This window comes from Cyprinus carpio, chromosome B16 (assembly GCF_018340385.1).
Source record: "Cyprinus carpio isolate SPL01 chromosome B16, ASM1834038v1, whole genome shotgun sequence".
NCBI lineage: Eukaryota > Metazoa > Chordata > Actinopteri > Cypriniformes > Cyprinidae > Cyprinus > Cyprinus carpio.
Window position 1 is genome coordinate 25024410 of NC_056612.1, and position 20733 is coordinate 25045142.

The 20733-nt window shown below is 34.5% G+C and overlaps 3 protein-coding genes, 1 long non-coding RNA gene and 1 pseudogene across 4 annotated transcripts; 1 reads left to right on the top strand and 4 right to left on the bottom strand.

Annotated features, from left to right (window-relative positions):
* Positions 1 to 2300: 2300 nt before the first annotated feature.
* Positions 2301 to 7122, bottom strand: tmem176l.1 (transmembrane protein 176l.1). The gene is made up of 7 exons (XM_042741701.1): positions 6965 to 7122; positions 6236 to 6453; positions 5982 to 6089; positions 4579 to 4635; positions 4289 to 4489; positions 3811 to 3930; positions 2301 to 3700 (listed from the first exon to the last, which is right to left on the bottom strand). The coding sequence occupies exons 2-7, from the start codon at positions 6407 to 6409 to the stop codon at positions 3635 to 3637; spliced, it is 726 nt and encodes a 241-aa protein (XP_042597635.1). The 5' UTR covers positions 6410 to 6453; positions 6965 to 7122; the 3' UTR covers positions 2301 to 3634.
* Positions 7123 to 8587: 1465 nt separating this feature from the next.
* LOC109105455 lies at positions 8588 to 9981 on the bottom strand (annotated as a pseudogene).
* On the top strand, positions 9658 to 13302 carry LOC122140042. Its single transcript, XR_006156766.1, has 3 exons — positions 9658 to 9700; positions 10870 to 10945; positions 13131 to 13302. It is a non-coding gene; the product is annotated as an uncharacterized LOC122140042 (long non-coding RNA).
* LOC122140041 lies at positions 11480 to 16226 on the bottom strand. The gene is made up of 11 exons (XM_042741698.1): positions 15949 to 16226; positions 15456 to 15630; positions 15138 to 15227; positions 14787 to 14873; positions 14603 to 14698; positions 14184 to 14225; positions 14002 to 14082; positions 13792 to 13848; positions 13515 to 13712; positions 13296 to 13415; positions 11480 to 13185 (listed from the first exon to the last, which is right to left on the bottom strand). Exons 2-11 carry the CDS (start codon positions 15627 to 15629, stop codon positions 13123 to 13125), a joined length of 1008 nt encoding a protein of 335 aa, XP_042597632.1. The 5' UTR covers position 15630; positions 15949 to 16226; the 3' UTR covers positions 11480 to 13122.
* A 1171-nt stretch (positions 16227 to 17397) lies between these two features.
* On the bottom strand, positions 17398 to 19982 carry LOC122139930. Its single transcript, XM_042740290.1, has 4 exons — positions 19809 to 19982; positions 18727 to 18783; positions 18444 to 18629; positions 17398 to 18348 (listed from the first exon to the last, which is right to left on the bottom strand). The coding sequence occupies exons 1-4, from the start codon at positions 19980 to 19982 to the stop codon at positions 17926 to 17928; spliced, it is 840 nt and encodes a 279-aa protein (XP_042596224.1). The 3' UTR covers positions 17398 to 17925.
* Positions 19983 to 20733: the final 751 nt, after the last annotated feature.

Below are 20733 nucleotides of genomic sequence, written 5' to 3' on the forward strand. Positions count from 1 at the left end.
TGTTGGGGAAAAAATTATTAGAACATATTTTTATTAGCTGGGGCTGAGTTCACTGCAATGCATTCTGGTGTTTCCATCATTGAAGGATGTGATTCTGGCAAAAATTAGGTACCTTTTGCAGCAGACTACTCTGGCTTAGCCCTAAAATGCTGTAGCCTATATGTAACTTAGAAGGTTTTAGAACAGAGCTAGTTTGTACATCTTTATGTTTATTTAAAAAATGAATGAGTGTGCAGTTACTCAGGGTGAAAAATGTGACATTTAAGATTTTTTGCCTTCAACTTCCTTTCACTTCTCATCTAAAGGGTTTGTGGGATCTCCAAGGGACTTTTGGTTCACTGTTTTATTTCTGTGCAGTCTTGCATCATGATGCAGGCTTAGTAAGCCTGACTTGCTTGTTTTCAGGCTTTAATGCAACTCTGTTGGCGAGGCCACAGGGCCTCAATATGACCTCTAGTGACAGAACGGCAGTGGCCAAAAGTATAAAAAGTTATATTTAAGATTTATTTGACTCAAATAAGTGAGGTAATATGTAACTTGTCAATTTTTAAAATTTTTAAATTTACCTATTAGCAAAATTCTTTCCTCACGAAATGTTCCCAACTAATCACAAAGTGCACTCTGCTCAACCTCGGGAGGAGCATGAACTTCATCTCCTTGTAAATAGCTTAAGAGATTATTTTAATCAGACCAAAATGACTTTTCCATGAATATGATTTGGCCACAGTGCCTCACATTGAGTCCGGCCCCATCAGGTGACCTCAGGAACGCAGAAAAACATCACGTGTGTCCGGACGATTTCGCCTGAGATGCAAAAATACATTGTGCAGCCATTTATTCACTCAATGTTACCTTGGTTCTTCCTTAATGCACTCTCCATTGAAATAATTTCATTTTGGGCCAATTTCAGCCTGAAAAAGATCCAATAAATGTTAATTAGGTGAGTGGCTCCAATAACTCACAAGCTCACCCAACAGGATTGGATGCTGATGTGGAAAATCCTCAGTATCCTGAGGTTCTTTCATGGTCTGACAAGCTGAAAACAAAAAGGATAAATGTCTCCATAACAGAGTAAACTTGGTTTTTCTTGAGAGGAACCCATGCTTCTTAGTCAGAAGATCTGCAAATGACTAACCTCAAGAGGTAATATAGCATATGCATGACAAAAAGCAAACAGACTTAGCATTTGATTTGAAAAAATTAAATACTGACTAATCAATGTCATTAGTTTTGTTCAGTTTAGTCTGAAATATCAAGTTTACTATCAGTAGGCAGTCAATCCACTAAACACACACTTGAAGGGATAGTTCACCCAAAATGAAAATCCTGGCATTATTTACACACACCCTCATTTTGTTTCAAACAGAACATTTTATAGGTTTGTCATGCCATGAGAACATAGAAACACAGTGCGCTGGGAACTAAAACATCCAGGGTTGTGTTTCCCAAAAGCATCATAAGCCTAAGTTGATCGTAGCTCCATTGGTGGCCATCAATGCTTTTGGGAAACGCAGCCCAGATATAAGATAATTTTTTCCTCAAAGGTCATATTTTTCACGAGCACCAATGTGCTGTTTAAAAAAATGCAGTATGCAAACTTTGTACATTTATATTTACTTATTTTTCTGAACATGTTCTTACCTTTGAAACTCATAGTACACACACTATTCTGTGCCCTTTTAACTGTAATGATGTCATTCTGTGTTTAGAATTGCTGTTTCCAAATGCTGACGCTTCTGGCACAAACAACAGAAGCTGATACTGATTAACTGAAAAGAAAATGGGCTACGAAAAAGCAAAGAAAAACCATTTGTTTCTTGATGCAAACCTTCAACAACTTAAACCCCATCTGGACTGTATAAATAAGATCACAGAGCACATAGACTGTGTAAATCTTTACATCATCGCATAGATGTCAAAGTACCAGACAGATGTGAATGAACTGAACATGGAAACTATGTCACAGTAAGGATAAATGCCTTTGTATGCATATGAAAATACTTTTATTTGAAGCTCTGACTCTTGGTGATGGTTTCAGCTGATTTAAATTAGTGAACCTCCTGCAAAGAAAAACTGACACAATGTTTCAGCATCACTATAATCCTACTGAAGCTCAACCGCAGACATACCTGTGGAATAAAAATCTAAAAACAGATGCGTTAATTCCTGGTCAAGACAACTGACCTCCCAGTAACAGTAACTAATGAGTGCGGGAGGAAGCACAGGTAACTCAGATCAGCATTTTCTTGTTTGTTTTGTCTTTACTAAGTCTTGTAATAAGAAGGACAGTAAGACGAAAATTATAGCAAAAGAAATGCCAGTTTATTTTATGGTGTTGTGATTATACAATCAAAATTATTATTATTTTTTTAAATAATAATCTTGTCAGTGTTAGAAGTGACAGAAAACATTGTTAAATGTAAGCCCAGCCATCAAAGAATGCTTACATATACACGTGGCAACTCCACAGAAAACTAGACAGAAAGAGAAAGAATTACCACATATGTAGATAATCAGATCTTATATGTTGCGAAGTAGCTTTTCAATTTCAATATTTAGAGTTTTGAGTTGTAATTGTGGAATTTCTTCCTACTTTTGATTACTCAAAATTCTGTATGGTAGCCTTGGCAGAGTTATGTATCTTCGAGTTTGCATAAAACTCAAGCATCTTAACACCACCTGGTGGTAAAGTCCTGCAAATAGCCACAAAAAGATAATACTAGTGAAGTCAGTGTTGTTCTGAAATGTTTTATATCTTTATGTAAAAGACTTTCAATATCCTTGAAAATGAGAAATCATTGAAATATTTTCACTACATTCAAGCTCAGTACTATAAAGCTAAGTTTTGAATTGTAGAAGTGTGTTCTTAGGATGCACTTTTCTCTAAGGAATAGCTCACCCAAAAATGAAAATTTGCTTTAAATTTAGTCACCCAATGGCTGTTGAAGATGTAGATGAGTTTGTTTCTTCATGGGAGCAGATTAGGTGAAAATGTACTTGCATTTTGGTCAGAAGCAATGGTTTAAAGTTAAAACGGATTTGTTTCCCACAAATGTGCAGCTTTTCACTCCACAATACGTTAAATGATGGACTGGAGTTCTGTGGATTACTTGTGGATTATTGTGATGTTTTTATCAGCTGTTTGGACTCTCATTCTGACGGCACCCATTCACCTCAGAGGATCCATTGATGTAATGCTACATTATTAAAATGCTAAAAAATCTGTTCCCATGAAGGAACCAATTCATCTACATCTTGGATAGCCTGAGGGTGAGTAAATGTTCAGCAAATTTTCATTTCTGGGTGAACTATTGCTTTAAATGTCAGATTGGGGTGAAAACCTGTTCCACCTTAGGTCAGATTTGAACCGAGATAATTAATGTAAACTTGTACGCATTTTAAACTATAATCAGGAGGTGCTATCAAAATATATATATATATATATATATATAAAAAGGGATGGTGCCAAAGTGCTCAAGACATTTATTTCAAAAAGCAGCAGTTCATTTACTAGCAGTAACCAAATGTTTAAGGAAAACGCCTGATAAGAATAAACATATTGGAAATCATCTCACTACTATATTGAGTGGTCTTGTATGTACTGTATATATTTGTTGCTTTATATTTTGCTTCTTTAACATGCAGCACCAGCAGTGGCATCTTCCAGGAGCGGCTTGTGAAGTTCTGGATCCTCCACCGACTGCAAAACCACAAACAATCATGAACACACAGAGCAGCTCTCTGAAACTCTCTCATGATCACAGTGGATTTGACTGATTGATTGTTGTATTAGTGCTGATGATACAGTACCTTTACATCTTCATCCTTCTTGCGCAAAGCTTTCCCAGTCAAAACACAGAAACTGATGGTCACACAGAGCTGAAGGACCGACAGCACTATCATCATGATATCTAGTCCTCCGAGGATCATCTAGAGGTGGGTAAAGATCACAGTGTCATTTGAGGAAAGTAATGGTCGATAAGGCCTATATGAAATACAGTACAAACATCCGCTCTAATTCAATCTGAAATAATATAATTCAAGAACCCTTGCCACTTTTGATCCAAAGTAATACTGCTCTGATTAAATTATTAATTATATAATCCTATTGTTACTTATTTTTATAATATATGACCTCTTAACTTTAAGTACTTTTACAAAAGATTAGATTCATGCAATACCTTTGAATTACAAACAGCTTGTGAAACCACAAACTAAAATAGCTTCCCCAACCTTGGTCATTTGATCCTACACAATCTAATAAATAAAACGAAAAAATAAACATTACCTTATTGAGATACTTGTACTGCATACAGATCTCGGTTCTCCTCATCTGTTCCGGGGAAGGTGTTGCAGCATCGTCATAAGACGAGTAAAAACTGCTTCCACAATGCTGCTGATTTCCAGTTGCCAGGTCCAGTGAATACAGCACAACAGCTGTGATAGCCAGTGCAGCACTGACTATGTTCAGAATCACTGTGATGACCAGCTGTAAAACACAACAATATAAACTGGTGATGCTCAGCATAACTTCCAAAAACACTAATAAGTTTATTATGGCTTTGATAGACAACTTACCAGGACAGGACTGGGAAACTTAGCTGCAAGAACAGTCACAATTCCAATTACAAGGACCTAAAAAAAACATTAAAATCCTCTGTGTGTCCAAACATAGTCATTGAAATGAAAAGTGTAAATAAGGTTTTGTGACCCATCAGATATTCAAGTTATGCTAAACAAAATCATCAAAATGCATTGGATCTATTACAACTGATGACATAAACACTAGCAAATCGAATTCCTTAAAAAAAAAACATAAATAAAAAGTCCTAAACGCTTCCTGCCCAAAAAAATTCGATGCTTTTGTGCCACTTGCTCAGGTAGTGTAAATAAAGAAAAAAACATCTTATCAAATCAATATACTAACAAAACATTATTTTTAAAGGGGTCATATGACGTTGCTAAAAAGAACATTATGTTGTGTATTTGGTGTAATGCAATGTGTTTATACAGTTTAAGGTACAAAAGACACATTATTTTCCACCTAATGTACATTATTGTTGCTCCTCTATGCCCCGCCTTTCTGAAACGCGTCGATTTTTACAAAGATCATCGTTCTGAAAAGCGAGGTGTACGCTGATTGGCCAGCTATCCAGCGCGTTGTGATTGGCTGAATACCTCAAGGGTGTGACGGAAATGTTACGCCCCTTAACATACTATGATGCCGAGTCCGGGCGCGACGAGACAAAACAAATAAAACTCATTACAAACGAAACTAAGCATTTGTTGCATCCAGTGAATCTGTATTGTTAAAAGCGCTATATAAATAAAGGTGACTAGACACTACTAATATGTGTGTGTACATTTTACTCTCTCTTTTTTGTTTGAAAGTAGGGCTGGGCGATATATCTAACGATATGATCATGCGCATCTAGTCAGTAAAGCCGGTTCCCTGATTAGCGCTAAATCGCCATCACCTGCTTTCAAATGGAGCGGCATTTAATAGACAGAGCCGTAGATCACTTACAAGCTACGCAATATCGCGTTCATTATCGAAGGCAATAGATCTGCGATAATGAACCCGATATGCGTAGCTTGTCAGTGATCTACGGCTCTGTCTATTAAATGCCGCTCCATTTGAAAGCAGGTGATGGCGATTTAGCGCTAATCAGGGAACCGGCTTTACTGACTAGATGCGCATGATTATATCGTTAGATATAAAGCCCAGCCCTATTTGAAAGTGATTAAGATGTGTACACTAAAATGTAATATACAATTAAATTATTCAACAATTTAATCAACAAGAATTTAAAAATGACAATTTAAATATATAAACAAAAAAAATTAACTGCATTTTACAGTAAATTTCTACTTTCTCATCCTCTCTAATTTGTTACTGATAAATTTAATATATAGACTCACTCATTACACATGTCATGGTTTGGAAAAATAAAAATTAGCAGAATAAGACAAATTCTTACCACTCCACCAATCCAGAAAACAGAGTCTGTAATGTAAGTCCACATCCCAGTGTTTTTATGCAAAATCCCAAAGACAATATTGATGACTCCAACTATTATCTGCATAGTCTACGGCATAAAAAAAAAAAAAAAAAAAAAAAAAAAAAAAAAAAAAAAGATTTTTGTTCATACACCTCACAAATGAAAAAGCAACTTAAAACAACATAAGTCTTGTAATGAAAGTCATGTATTAAAAAGACAGTTGTATAATTCACCCCAAGAGCAGTGTGGATGTTCGTCAGCTGCTTTTTCATACTCTGAGACACAGAACACACCGGACTGCAGCAGAGAAAACTCAAAACTTGACACAGCACGGGGCATTTGCTCTTCGGGTCCGAGGCGATGGTGATGACCGTCAAACCCTCACCTTGAGACATTGTCAGAGACATGCTGCAGACTTCAGCCTTTCAGCAGGTGATGAAGGCCAAACGTCCTGCGTAAAGACAAGTAAATTATCACAATTGGTATAAATACATCAAGATTTCAAATCAAGCTTTAGAGAAGAAAACAAAAAAGCTGGTTCACCAAAAAAGCCTTGACGCTGCTATTGCCAAGGACAATAAGATACAGATCAATTAACAAACAGCATGTAGCAAGCCTTTAGAGATAAAGTGCCACAATGTTACTTACTGACACTGAAACTATACTCAGTTGCAACATTAAAAGCACACGTGACACCCTGATAGAGACAAGAAGAATTTGGGGAAATATACTTCTGAATTCAAATGTGACAATTTGGCCTGACGCTAATCTTAATAGAAATCTTTCTCAAACATTCTGGAACAATTTTGATAATTGACAGGGTATGGATGGCGGAGGTTTACCTTTCAACCAAAACAGAAGGAAAACTGAAGAAAACTAAACATCTGATGCCTGTGACGCTGAATTTATATTTTTACAGCTTACATATTTCAGAAAGCTCTTAGGAAACAACTCAGACTTACCCTGTGAGTAACAGTCCAGAGGGCAGTGACTAGATTTAAGGAAAATGTCAAAACTATCAGTTCTGATAAACTACAGGCCCAAAACAGCGAGGTGAGTTCGTTCTTTTGATTCGGATATTTTCAAAGAATCTTCTGAAAGAATCATTTATGGAACAGACTGATTCGTTCCGAGCGGTTCTCACAAAAGTGACTCACTGAACCGTAAACAGCCTCCTTCACACAGTCTTCCTAATAACAAATAATTCCTAAATATTACCTTTAATACAAACAAAAACCTTTTCAGCCAAGAGATAAACATTGATTTTAGCACTGTGAATACAAATTACACAATGCTGGATGTCCCGGAGATTGTGTGACGCATTGCGCGATGACGCAAAGGAATCACTGAATCGATTTTGTGAACCAGTTCTTTAACATGAACTGTTTATAAAAAAAAAAAAGAAAAGAAAAGAAACAAAAAGCCTCGTTTCCAGTCATAAGGCGGAGCTGTTTTCCCGACATTGTTAAACAGAAATTCTTCTTTCTTAAACAAAAGCACAAAATAAACAAAAAAAAACCTTATACCTGAAACTTATAATTCAAATAATAATAAAAAAAAAAAAAATAATAATAGCACATAAGGTTTTATATGAATTTCAAACGATATTTAGACATCCCCTTAGTCTGCTATTGAGTACTTTAGCTCAAGCTTTTGTGTGGCAGCATTGGCACTTTCATTTATTAAGCATTTTAATTTATTAAGCATTTATCTGGTGGTTCTGCTTTTAAACTTTCGACAGCAGCGGACTTGTTTGTGATGCACATATATTATATCTATGCTGATACATGCCATCTGGTGGTGAAATCATGCAAACGTTTCAGACATCATTTATAGCCCTTAATTTTTGTATATATTTTTTATTTTTTATAATCTGATTTGATTTGATTTTTTGGACCTTATCTTAATTTAGGTTAAAGGCAAAATAAAACTGAAATAAAAATAAACAAAACCTTAAAAAAAGTAAAAAAACAAAAAAATAAAACAAAAAAAAAATATAAACATAACAATACTTATTAGTAGTATAAAAACACTAAAATAAAACAAAATATTAATATAAGTATAACAGTAAGGCTATAATATTAAGTATAATAGTATATAAATAATAAAAATTAAAAAAGTATATTTTTAGACACAGTGTGCCTAAAGATGCAGATAGTGTAAAAAAAAATTCAGGAAAGCCAGTAATGCCAGTTAAGTCATTTATTTAAAGGAAAAAGCAAGAATAAAAATTTAGCTTGATGATTAGATGGCATAACATCATTAAAAAGCACCTAAAATGAGAGACAAGCAAAAAGAATAACTGTGATATATATATATATATATATATATATATATATATATATATATATTTTTTTTTTTTTTTTTTATACATTTTTTTTTTTTATGTTTATCTTATTGTCTAGCATGCAGGACCAGCAGTGGTGTCTTTTATATCATAAACATGAACAGAGCATTTCTAGAAACTCAGGTCAGTTGCACGTCCCATGCTTGATTTTCAATAACCTAAATTAAACAATATATAAGAAACAAAAGTAGTCAGAAGCTCAGCATATTAATTTGATAATTACAGTCTGAAACATATACTAATTGAATTCAGTAACCTTTTTAATCAAATCCAAGCCTGGAAAGTCCATGGTTATCACCCCAAAACAAGGCTTGGGATTGGTTTTCTTTGATTCATTATCGAGATGTTTATACAGCCAAGGGTTGATTTGCTTTGCCAAGCTTTTGGGGTTTATATCTAGCCTCAATCTAGGCATACCTGTGCCACTTGAATAGTTCAAAACAACATAATCAGCTCTATACCGTTCATATGTGGTCTCAGTCAGATGCTTAATAATTTTTTCTTTCTTTTTTTCAACATTAGTCACTATATACAATAATAACTCCATAATCACATCAATAATCTTACTTCACCAAAAGGCATTTTTCTGAACAAATACAATCTTTCCTCTTACTTGACCAATGTTTGGTATTGTTTCATCAGTCCAGCTGTCAGGGTCATTTTTAGCCATCTGTCCAACTAAAATTGGAACTTTGCTCTTAAAAAAAAGAACAGGCTTAACTCTGACCAACACTGTTTCAGATTTATATTTAGATAAAAATGTCTTAATTGTCTCGAGAGCATCTTTTAAATTTGCATTTTGGTAAACTAGTCCATGCATAATTAGCAATTTTTTCCCAAGTGGAAATACTCTGAAGTCAAAGAAGCGTATCCCAGCCTTAGACCAAGCCTGACATTTTGCTATGAATCCTCCATAAAGGGCCAAGCTGTCATGGGTACCAGGAAGAGTGATGTCAGAAATTAACTTTTCATCATCCAGAGTTTCCATCCAGCCAACTGTATAATTTGCAGGGAGATGGAGCGTTTCCTGATCATTAAAGACTTGTTGCTGATTACTGCTGTGCAGTTTGTGGAACGGAATCACAATATGAGGTCAACAAAAATGTATTGCTTGAATGCACTGTAAGTTGCTTTGGATAAATGTCAAATGAATAAATGCAAAGGGAAATAACTTTATCTAAAAGTAATCAGGCTACTATTAAATGTGCGAAAGTGGAGAAAGCAGACAACAAATCTGACATTAGCCATTCATTGCACATTAAATTTCCTGTGCAATCCTAATACTTTTTACAACATTTCCTCTACGCAGGGAAGTGTGCACATGGAGTGAGCCTCAGCTGTACAGAGGCAGGTAAGGACATCATAACATCATCACCCTGCCCAAAGGAACTCACAAAATATTGAAAGCACAAGGACACAGAGACAAAAATAGCTTTATATTAAATGATTTATTCAGCTCTTAAACAGTATTCAATATAAATATAAACAAAAACATTCTATTTGTTGTATTTTTCTTTCTTAGTGAACCAAACCCCAATAACCTAAACAATTTAGCATATAAAAATAAAATAATTCAGTATTTTATACTGACAGCAGCATCAAGACACAGAGAATTTTTCCAGGAACTCCCATCTTCTTCACTGCCTGAGTTTAGCACAAAATAAAACAATACATTAGTACAAAACTGCATTTAGAAAGAGCTGTAAATACAGTACAGAGGCAACATGGATGTATTTACACAAGAATTGCATGGAGGAAACAATGGTCAAATGTTATTTATTTATTTAATTAGTTAGTTACATTTTACCAGCTAAAATGAAAAGAATACAAATAATTACAAATAATAATAATAATAAAATAAAAATAAAGAATTAGATTGTTCAATCAATTTCAAGACTTTCTATGGCTTTAAATTACTGCAACAACAAAGATACAATACCTCACAATTCTTGATGGACACTCCATTCCATACCATCTCTTGTGCACATCTTATAAATGCTATTTCTCATTTTTAACAAATTGCCAGCGCTTTTGTCCACTGTCTCCCATGTTATCTATTGCTTATATCATGTTGATCGAAATATTATTCTGGTTCTGTGTTAAATAGCCTGTAGTAAATATGAGATTAATACCTAATTTGTATGCCACTAAAAAAGGAAAATAGAAAAGACCTGCATTCATTTATTGTCTGGAATAGAGTTATTTTTTTTTCATTCTTATACTAGTTTTTAGCATTTATTTTTGTATTTTCAGTTGTAATTTTATTTTATTTTTTTAAATATTAATCTCTTAAGTCAATTTTAATATAATTACAAATCAAAAATACTAAACTTTAAATTACATTTTTATTTAATGACAAAGCAAAAGTCTTTATTTTATTTTACTTTTTTATTAAAAGAAATGTTTTTAATAGTTTCAGTTGACGATTATAACTCCTCCGTATATAATTCCCACTGAATCACCATAGGAAACCCATTCGACACCCCCTGGAGATAATTAAGCACACTTAACTACTTATAGAATGGCAGGTGAATCAGCACTGGTTCCCCTTCCTGCTCCTCCTCGAGATGCTTGGGTGCTCTTCTCTCACATTAAAGTAAGCACCCCTTCTTATAGTCTGTGGAGGTGCTGACACACACTTGCTTTCACACATAATATCTATATTCACACATTTTTTCTACCTAATTTCCTGTTTGCATTGATGCAATATTAACACCCTTTCTTTTTTTATTGCAGATTTTATCAAAACATTTAAACTCTTTATTTGGCAGTTTGCGATATGGCTGAGTGTCAGGGTGCTGTCACTTTAGTTTAGTGATAAAGTTAAGTGTTTTGTCTTATCTTTCAGTGAGCCTTTGAGTGGTTCTACACAGATGAAAATATTTATTTGAAATGAAACTAGGTGAATTGTACTGATGAGTAAAATGCATCTTAATTCAACGCAGGGCTGTAACCACCATAGACGTGGATGAACCAGTTCACCAAATCAACTAAGCCATCTGAAACAGTTCACTGCTCGAGTCAGCACAGATCTACAACTTATTCAATCAGAACTCATTTAGCTCTCCAGTTAGTCCAACAGTACTGATCTGAGAACAGTATATAGACATGTCCAACATACTGAGAACTTACTGCAGAGGGTTTCATAAACGTGGTAAAATGTATGTTTCTGATGTATTTGCTGAAGAGCATTAAGTATAACAAATAAAACATAATATAACAGTGATATATGTGTAGACAGCATTACTGGGTGCATTAATAACAGAATTGTGAAATGCAATTTTTGGTACATTAATGAATAAGTGAGAATTTTTTTTATCACAGTTATTACTCATTGACAGCAACATATATCATAGTTTGCACTTATGTTAGCCAGCCACGGCCTATAACCACAAACACTATGGTCACATGGTAACCACAAAAAGTCCATCAAACATAAAAGCATTAAATACTAAGTCTTTCCCTCTAACATCTAACTTCTCACCCAATTCCCCAAATTTCATATTTTCAAATCAAAATGAAGTTTTATACACTCTTAAAAATAAAGGTGCTTCACGATGCAGAAGAACCTTTTTGTCTAAATGGTTCCAAAAAGAACCTTTAACATCTGAAGAAACTTTTTGTTTCACAAAATGGTTCTTCGTGGTGAAAGAAGGTTCTTCAGATTATAAAAAGGTAAGAAAGAGATGGTTCTTTAAAGGACCTTTGACTGAATTTGTCTTTGTGGAACTGAAAATGGTTCTTCTATGGCATCACTGTGAAGAACCTTTTGAAACACCTTTATTTTTAAGTGTACACTGGTGAGATAAATTCAAAACAATACTACAAAAACCGATAATAAGTTATGTTGCTTGGGGTTCTCCCCCTCACAAATATTTTCACACAACAAAAGACAAAAAAATGTATACATTTCAACATGTGTTATAACTTAATGTACTGTACAGTACAATACAACCAAACAACAACAAAAATTGTATTTTGCCCCAGCATCCCATCTTGGGACAGCCCAGAGAATCTTCAACATCACAAGCTATATTTAACCTGGGGTAAAAATCCTCATCCACCTCTGGCACGCAGTGACTGAAATGTTTACACAGGCTTCTTCCCTTGAATTACAGGGGGATTAAAGTCAAGTGTCAATGTAATATTGAAAATAATTTTAGCAAATACATCTTTTACTTTAATTTTCGAGCTTATGGGGTTCCATATAAAGGCAATCAATAGGAAAGTAGAAAAGCAGTGAATCAATCACAAAGCAGTTGTTTCTAGTTCTGATACAACTAAAGAGAAAGGCATTTTATAGTACATTTGGAAAAGCATGCACACATTCAGTATTATGTGAAGGTTTGTTAGACTGGAGACAATGAATCAACCTCAGCTGTGAGATGTAGGTTTGTAGGGCCATTCCGTAGTAAAAAAAATAATAATAATAATAAAAATAATGAATAAATTATAAACTATGTACCCAAGCCATAATTTTGAAGTGATATATGGCGCAGGAATCCATAACAGCCATATTAATTGCTAAATATACACTTTTAAAAATGCTGGGTTCAGCCCGTTGGGTCATTTTACCTGTGCACTGTCATTAGATATTTATTAAGCATTTATCTGCTGGTTCTGGTGGTGAAAAGGCAAGAATGAAGATGTAGCTTGGATATGAATATTGTACTACAGTGACATTATTTCACTATTAAAATGAGAGACAAAATGCCATTTCATTACAAGGAAAAATAATAACTTTGTAAATTTGTGTGTTTCTCTTTATCTGTGTCACACAGCACCAGCAGTGGCGTCTTCCTGCAGCGGCTTGTGAAGTTCTGGATCCTCCACCGACTGCAAAACCACAACCAATCATGAACACACAGCGCAGCTCTCTGAAACTCTCTCATGATCACAGTGGATTTGACTGATTGATTGTTGTATTAGTGCTGATGATACACTACCTTTACATCTTCATCCTTCTTCCACAAAGCTTTCCCAGTCACAACACAGAAACTGATGGTCACACAGAGCTGAAGGACCGACAGCACTATCATCGTGATATCTAGTCCTCCGCGGATCACCTAGAGGTGAAAAAACATCAGTGTACTCTTAAATAATAATAAAATACACACAAATATGTTTTTACAACACTGAAAACGATAAATAAATCAAATCATTACCTGACTGAGATTCTTGTAGTAAAAACAGGGATCAAAGACACTCATTTTATGGGTAAACCAGTCATTATTAGATGAATAATAATCATGTTCTCTGTAACAGCTTGAACTGCTTCCCATTGCTAGGTCCAGTGAATACAGCACAGCAGCTGTGATAGCCAGTGCAGCACTGACTACATTCAGAATCACTGTGATGACCAGCTGCACAACACAAACAATATAAATTGATGTAGCTTAATGAATGAATAAAGGAATGAAAAATCTCTTGATTCACACCTACCAGCTTAGGACGGGAAAACTTCACTGCAAGAACACACATAATACCAACAACAAGGAACTAAAAGGCAAAGCAATCAAATAAATACATTGGTCCATCCAAACATGCTTGTTCAAATTGCAAGTGATAAATGATTCACTTTTTGAATGAACTCAATCATAGTACTGCATGAACTCATTTAGAAACATGATGAGAATGAGTAACAACTCTTACCACACCACCGATACAAAAAGAAAAGATGAAGCCAAAACAACCCATTGTGATATTCATGACGCCAACCATTATCTGTACACTCTATGAAACCAGAGAACAATATTTGTAACAGTTTTCAGATGACAGTACATCTAGTAAAAAACATTTCTTAAAGCTGAGAATATCAAAAAGATCTGACTCACCCCAAGTGCTGTGTGAATGTCTGTCAGCTTATCTTTCATATCCTGAAAAACAAACACAGTCGCATAAAGTACTCAGAATCTGAGACAATAAGCACCATTTGCTCTTTAGGTTTAAAGGAACAGTTCACCCAAAAATGTCTTGATGAATTTGTATCTTACAAGCACACAGCTTTTTGCTTCACAAGATGTTTGATGGACTGGAGTGGTGCGGATTATTGTGATGTTTTCATCATCTCTCATTCTGACGGCACCCATTCACTGCAGAGGATCCATTGCTGAGCAAGTGATGCTTAATATTTCTAAATCTGAATGAAGAAACAAACTCATCTACATCTTGGTTGGCCTGAAGGTGAGTATATATTTAGCCAATTTTAATTTTTGGGTGAACTATTTTTGGGTGATAATAGTTAGTCCCTCACCTGAGACGATGCAAGGGTCATGCTACAGCTGCAACCAAACGGAAGTGAATACTGGCTTATTCCACTTCTAGATACTTTAGTTGTTTTGCCCACTAACTGCAAAACCACAGACAAACATGAACATGAACCATGAATCCTGAAATTATGAAATAATGTTCTGTCTCTTATAAGAACAACACTGTACCTCTGCACTCCCACCCTTCTTGCACAAAGATTTTATGGTCAAAATACAGAAACTGACAACCACACAGAGCTGAAGAACCGACAACACCTAGATAAAAAGATCAGAAGATGATTTTCGAATTGCACATATAAGGAAAGTAAAGGAGAATTTTTATATCAACACACCCATGGTAATTTAATGAAACTAGTGAAATGAATTTAATAATTTAATAATTTAAAATAATTTAATTAAATCATACAGCATATGATTATATGTGTGCGTTTTTGTTGCGGCCTTATGCTATATAATGTTAATTTTACTGCATGATCTGATTGAGAAACATAAACATGAACAGAATGAGGAATGTCTTACCATACTGTTGACCGAAGTGGTAATAATAAAGAAGATGATGCCAAAACAACCCAACACAAGATTCATGACTGCAACTACTATCTGTACAATCTATCAAATAAGAGAACAATATTTGTTGATAGTTGATAGACCTCCAGCTTTTAAACTTGATGTGCAAAATTAAGAGTATATGAAACATACCTAAGCATCTTAATATATATATATATATATATATATATATATATATATATATATATATATATATATATATATATATATATATATATATATTTTAATTAATGATATTAAGATTTTAATCAGTGCAAGTCTCTCACTCACCCCAGTAACTCTCTGGGTGTCTGTCAACTTCTCTTTCATATCCTCAGATGCAAAACATACTGGACCATAGCACAGAGAACTCAGAATCTGGCACATTATGGGCCATTTGCTCTTTGGGTTTGAGGGGATGGTGATGACCATCATTCCCTCTCCTTGAGACACTGTCAGAGGCATTCTGCAAATGGGAGGGATGGACTTCAGCTTTTCCATAAAATAAACAAACAATAGGGCTCATGCATCAGAAAATCACAGTGACCAAATTAAATTATGATAATTATGTAAATTCATAACAGTTTGTTTTCCTTTGCCAATTTCTAAAATATGCCTAATTATTGAAACAACATTGCTGACTGTCAGTTTCTCGTCGACTGCATCTGTTTCTAGGAAGTGAACATTCATGCGCATGTTTGCTATAGCCTATAAAAGCAAATTGTTGCGATTCTAGTCACACTTTTTTACTTTTAATTTTCGTGGCACGTTATAGTCTACTCACCTTAGAGTAATTGTATATAATTTACAGTCCAGACTGTAAGATGACTCTTTCCGGATGTGTTGAAGGTGAAGCTGTTTTGTCCCTGTCTGATTGCTGTCAATGATTAGGTTTCATATTTTTTTTTGTTTCACTTGAAATTTACATAGCCTAACCCAAGTAACCTATAGTCAGTATTTTGCACTGTTGAAACGGTTAACAAATATGAAGCAACATGTAGGCTATGAAACAGAGGCTCATGTGTGGATTACGCAGCGCAGTTTTCAGTGAAGCTCCGCAGTTTTAAAAAAATCACGTGATGGAGGCTTCACTTTCTGTACTGCGCGTCTAAACTTTCCAGTTACGTTGGCAGTGGTTGGTTTTACCGATGGTTGGTTGAACTGTGGAGAGTGTAGGCTACACTGTACTTTTTGGGTAATTCTACGCACTTTTGAGTGGGGTTTTATAGCCCATCTAAGAGGACATGGTAATGGAGAAAAAAAGAGAGCGATCAAATATATTTCAGTGTTTGCGTTGTGCCGCAAAATTGCGTTCTTTTGCAGAAGTATCGGGTTCCCCGAGAAGCTTTGCGTTCGTGCGAAAAAGCATTGAAATGTTTTTACTCCCAAATAGTTTTTCCTACCATCTTTGTATTATTTCCCTTTTATTATTTTCATAAATGACAAAATTTTCAGTTCGGGGTGGAGTATCCTTTTACATTTCCAAGCTTTATGGCTATTGTAAGTCTCATGAGGCAGCAGATGGCGTTGTTGCCGATACTTCGAGGCTTTTAATCTTTTTGCCTTTTCGATCTAAGTGCGATCAGAGCATCACGAGGCGTCATTTCTCCACCCCATACAAAACCAAACCTGGAGTTATTTTAAGAGTAGGCCTGTAAACCCACACAACCACTTTTGCACATTTTTCCATTTTAATAATTTTTTTCATAGAAATGGGCATCCTATTGTAACTTTAACTGGGTTATCATCAGCTGCTATTAGATAATCATACTGATGTTAATGAAATTAAATGTTTTAGGACAAGCGAATATGTTTTGAAGAAATATCCTTATCCTAATTCTTATATATACACAATAAAAAATAGTGATGTTTAAACCAACATGTGGTACACTCACATTATATATTTAACAAAAAAAAAAAAAAAAAAAAAAGACAAAATAATAAAAAATACTCTTTTTATTGTATTATTTGAAATGAAAAAATAGAAAATTTAAAAAAAAAAGGGGGGGGGGGGGGGGGGGGGGGGTTGATGCCGAAGTGTTACACTCATTTTATTTATTTAGTTAGCTAGCAGCTCCAAAGATCTCAACAAAATTGAAAAGACAATAAATGGTAACGCCCACTAATCGGAATCTAGCTTATATATAGAAATAGAAAGGGGTAGAGTGGGGAAAAACGCCCATGTGGTAAAACGCCCCCAAATGTTTTTTCCCAAAATAACCACAAGAGAAAGTCAAGATACATTTTTATTGTAGCCAAAGACTACATTGACAAGAGTGATGCAGAAATATTCACCATGAATCTTACACTGGTGATGTATCTGAAAGAAAACTAATTTCACAGTGAATGATCTAACTTTCAGCAGTAAGAAAAAAAAAGTGTTTTAAAGCTTGTTTTGTAGAACATCACGGTTATATATTAGAACAGTAGGGCCTGTAGATATGGAGCATGTGTTATTTAAGTCTGTGGGTAAAACACCCCTAGCCAGGTGGGGTAAAACGCCCCCAGGGTGGACGGCTATGGGGTAAAATTCCCAACTGGTACAAATTAATTTTTTATTAAAAATCTAATAACAAGAAAACTCTGGACATGTTTCATACTTGGTATATAATTTGTCATTGTCAATAAAACTATGCTTACTTTTCTGAACACATTTAACTTTTGTTTCACAGTAAAAAAAAAAAAAAAAAAAAAAGTAACAAACTCCTAACAGCTTATGCTAAATCTCTCTTTTGGCATTAAAAACTACTGTCAGGATTTATTAAGGGTGTGTAGTGAAAATGAATGATGAAAATGCGTGTACACAATGTATGGGAGGAAAGTATGAGGAAGATCTGTAGTCAGTTGCTGGTTCTTGCGGCATTATCTGCATAATAGATTTTTTTTTTTTTTTTTCATGCAGCACCAGCAGTGGCATCTTCATGCAGCGGCTTGTGAAGTTCTGGATCTTCCACCGACTGCAAAACCACAAACAATCATGAACACACAGAGCAGCTCTCTGAAACTCTCTCATGATCACAGTGGATTTGACTGAGTGATTGTTGTAATAGTGCTGATGATACACTACCTTTACATCTTCATCCTTCTTGCACACTTTTCCAGTCAAAACATAGAAAATGATCGTCATACAGAGCTGAAGGACCAACAGTGCTATCATTATGATATTTAGTCCTTGGCGGATCATCTAGGTGAGAAAAGAGTAAAGATATTTAAATAAAAAATGACATTATATATATTTTTTTAGTTAACTACCAAAATATTTCATGTAGCTTGTCTTACACTATCTAAACACATTTTGGTGTTTTGTTCCTTTGTTGTGAAAGGCAAATCACTGTAACCAGTCTGTGAATAACTGTAGGAGTTGCAGTATAGAGTTGCAATACTATTCAGGTCAATTGAATACAGCACTACAGCTGCGATAGCCAGTGTAGCACTGACTAAATTCAGAATCACTGTGATGACCAGCTGTAAGACACAAACAATATATAAAACAAAACAAAACAGAACCAGAAATATCATAAACACAGATATAATGTAAGATATGGCTTTCATAGACACCTACCAGACAAGTACTAGGAAATTTAGCATGAAGAACACACAAAATTCCAACTATTAGGTACTAAGAGGCAAAAGAAAACAGAAAAAAATGTGTATTTAAAATTTTAGAAAATATTGAATCAAATGTCAAATATGATAAAATCAAAATGAGACCCAAGTCTTACCACACCACCAAGCCAAAAAGGTCCCAGCAATATTGTATATAGACTATAAAACTTAAGCCATGCAAACAAATTCTCCACCGTAATATTGATGACACTAATTATAATTTGCACAATCTATGGAACAAGAGAACAATATTGTTATGCCACAAGCTGTCAGTAATCTAAAAAAAATTCAAGATATAAAATTAAGAATAAGAATGTACACAGCTACTAAGTCCTGAAAGCTTCCAAAATATTTAATTAACACTTTAAATTGCCAAAACAATGAAACATTTCAGTTGTTTGTCATTGCATTGTTTGTATAAATTTAATTTGTATACATTTTAAATTTTAAAATGTTTGGTTGTATTAACATTTGCAACTAAAACCTGGAACTAAAAGTTGTAGTTAGTACTAATCATTTTTGAGGATCCAAATACATAATTACGTCATGTTTTCAGCACACACTCTTAAAAATAAAGGTGCTTTAAAAGGTTCTTCACAGAGATGCCATAGAAGAACCATTTTTGGTTTCACAAAGAATTATTCAGTCAAAGGTTCTTTAAAGAATCATCTCTTTCTTACCTTTTTGTAATCTGAAGAACCTTCTTTCTCTAAAAAAAAAAAAAAAAAAATTGTGAAACAGAAAGGTTCTTCAGATGTTAAAGGTGCTTTATGGGACCATTTAGACGAAAAGGTTCTTCTATGGCATCGTTAAAGCACCTTTATTTTTAAGAGTGCATATGTGTTTTAAAAACATTTTAATACACTGCACTGTACCATAACCTAATTGGGAAAAAATATTTTAAGCATCTTAAATCTTATCTTTTTTATTAAATGTTCAAATCAAATCTATCCAAAGCATTCTAAAATCAGAAGGCCTGAAAATATCATACCTATATAATATAGGTATTTTTGCAATTAATTTAAGTGTCTGACTCACCCCAAGAGCTGTGTGAACATGCATCAACTTCCCTTTCATTTCATAGGATGCAGGAGACACTGGACTACAGCAGAGAAAACCCAGAATCTGACACAGTACGGGCCATTTGCTCTTTGGGTTTGAGGTGACGGTGATGACTGTCAAACTTTCCCCCCGAGACACTGTCAGAGACATGCTGCAGATTAAAGTGTTGGACTTCAACCTTCTGAAAACAAGAGAAACGAGTAAGGCTCATACACCAGAAAATCCCAAAGACCCAAATGATAGTTATGTAAATTCCTAACATTTACAAGTTCTAAACAAGTTCTAGAACATGCATGATTATTAAACAGCATTGCTGACTGCAGTGTTCTCATCAGCTGCAATGTTTCTTTAAGAAGTGAAGATGTGTGTGTTTGCTAAAAAGTTGTTGAGATCACACTGTTATTTTTTACATGGTTCTTACTTTTTTTTAAAGAAAGTTAATTTTTGAAGATCTTAAGAAACACAGTAAACTCAGACTTACCTTATGAGTAACTGACTGTATGTAAGTTAGAGTGCAGACTGAAGAATGACACTGATCTGATCCTGATCTGTTGAAGGTGGAGCTGTTTTGTTCCTGTCTGAATATCATGTTTCCCTTTAGTTCCTCTTGAAATGTAAAGAACCCAAGTCCATAGACAGAATGTAAATGAAGACATGATAAACACTTCATGTTTTACTTTGCATGCAGTAACTTCATATGCAAGTTGGCATTCTGGTTGGTTGAACTGTGAGGAGTGTAGTCTACATGAAATGTTTTCTAATAGGTCTAATATATTTAATGAATTAATTTTTTGTGGTTTAGTGTAAAAAAATTACATCTACAAAAATGTAAAATTCCTACATTTAGGAACATGTTTAGCCAATAAAACAAGCATTCAGTTTTCAGGTTATATTATGGATT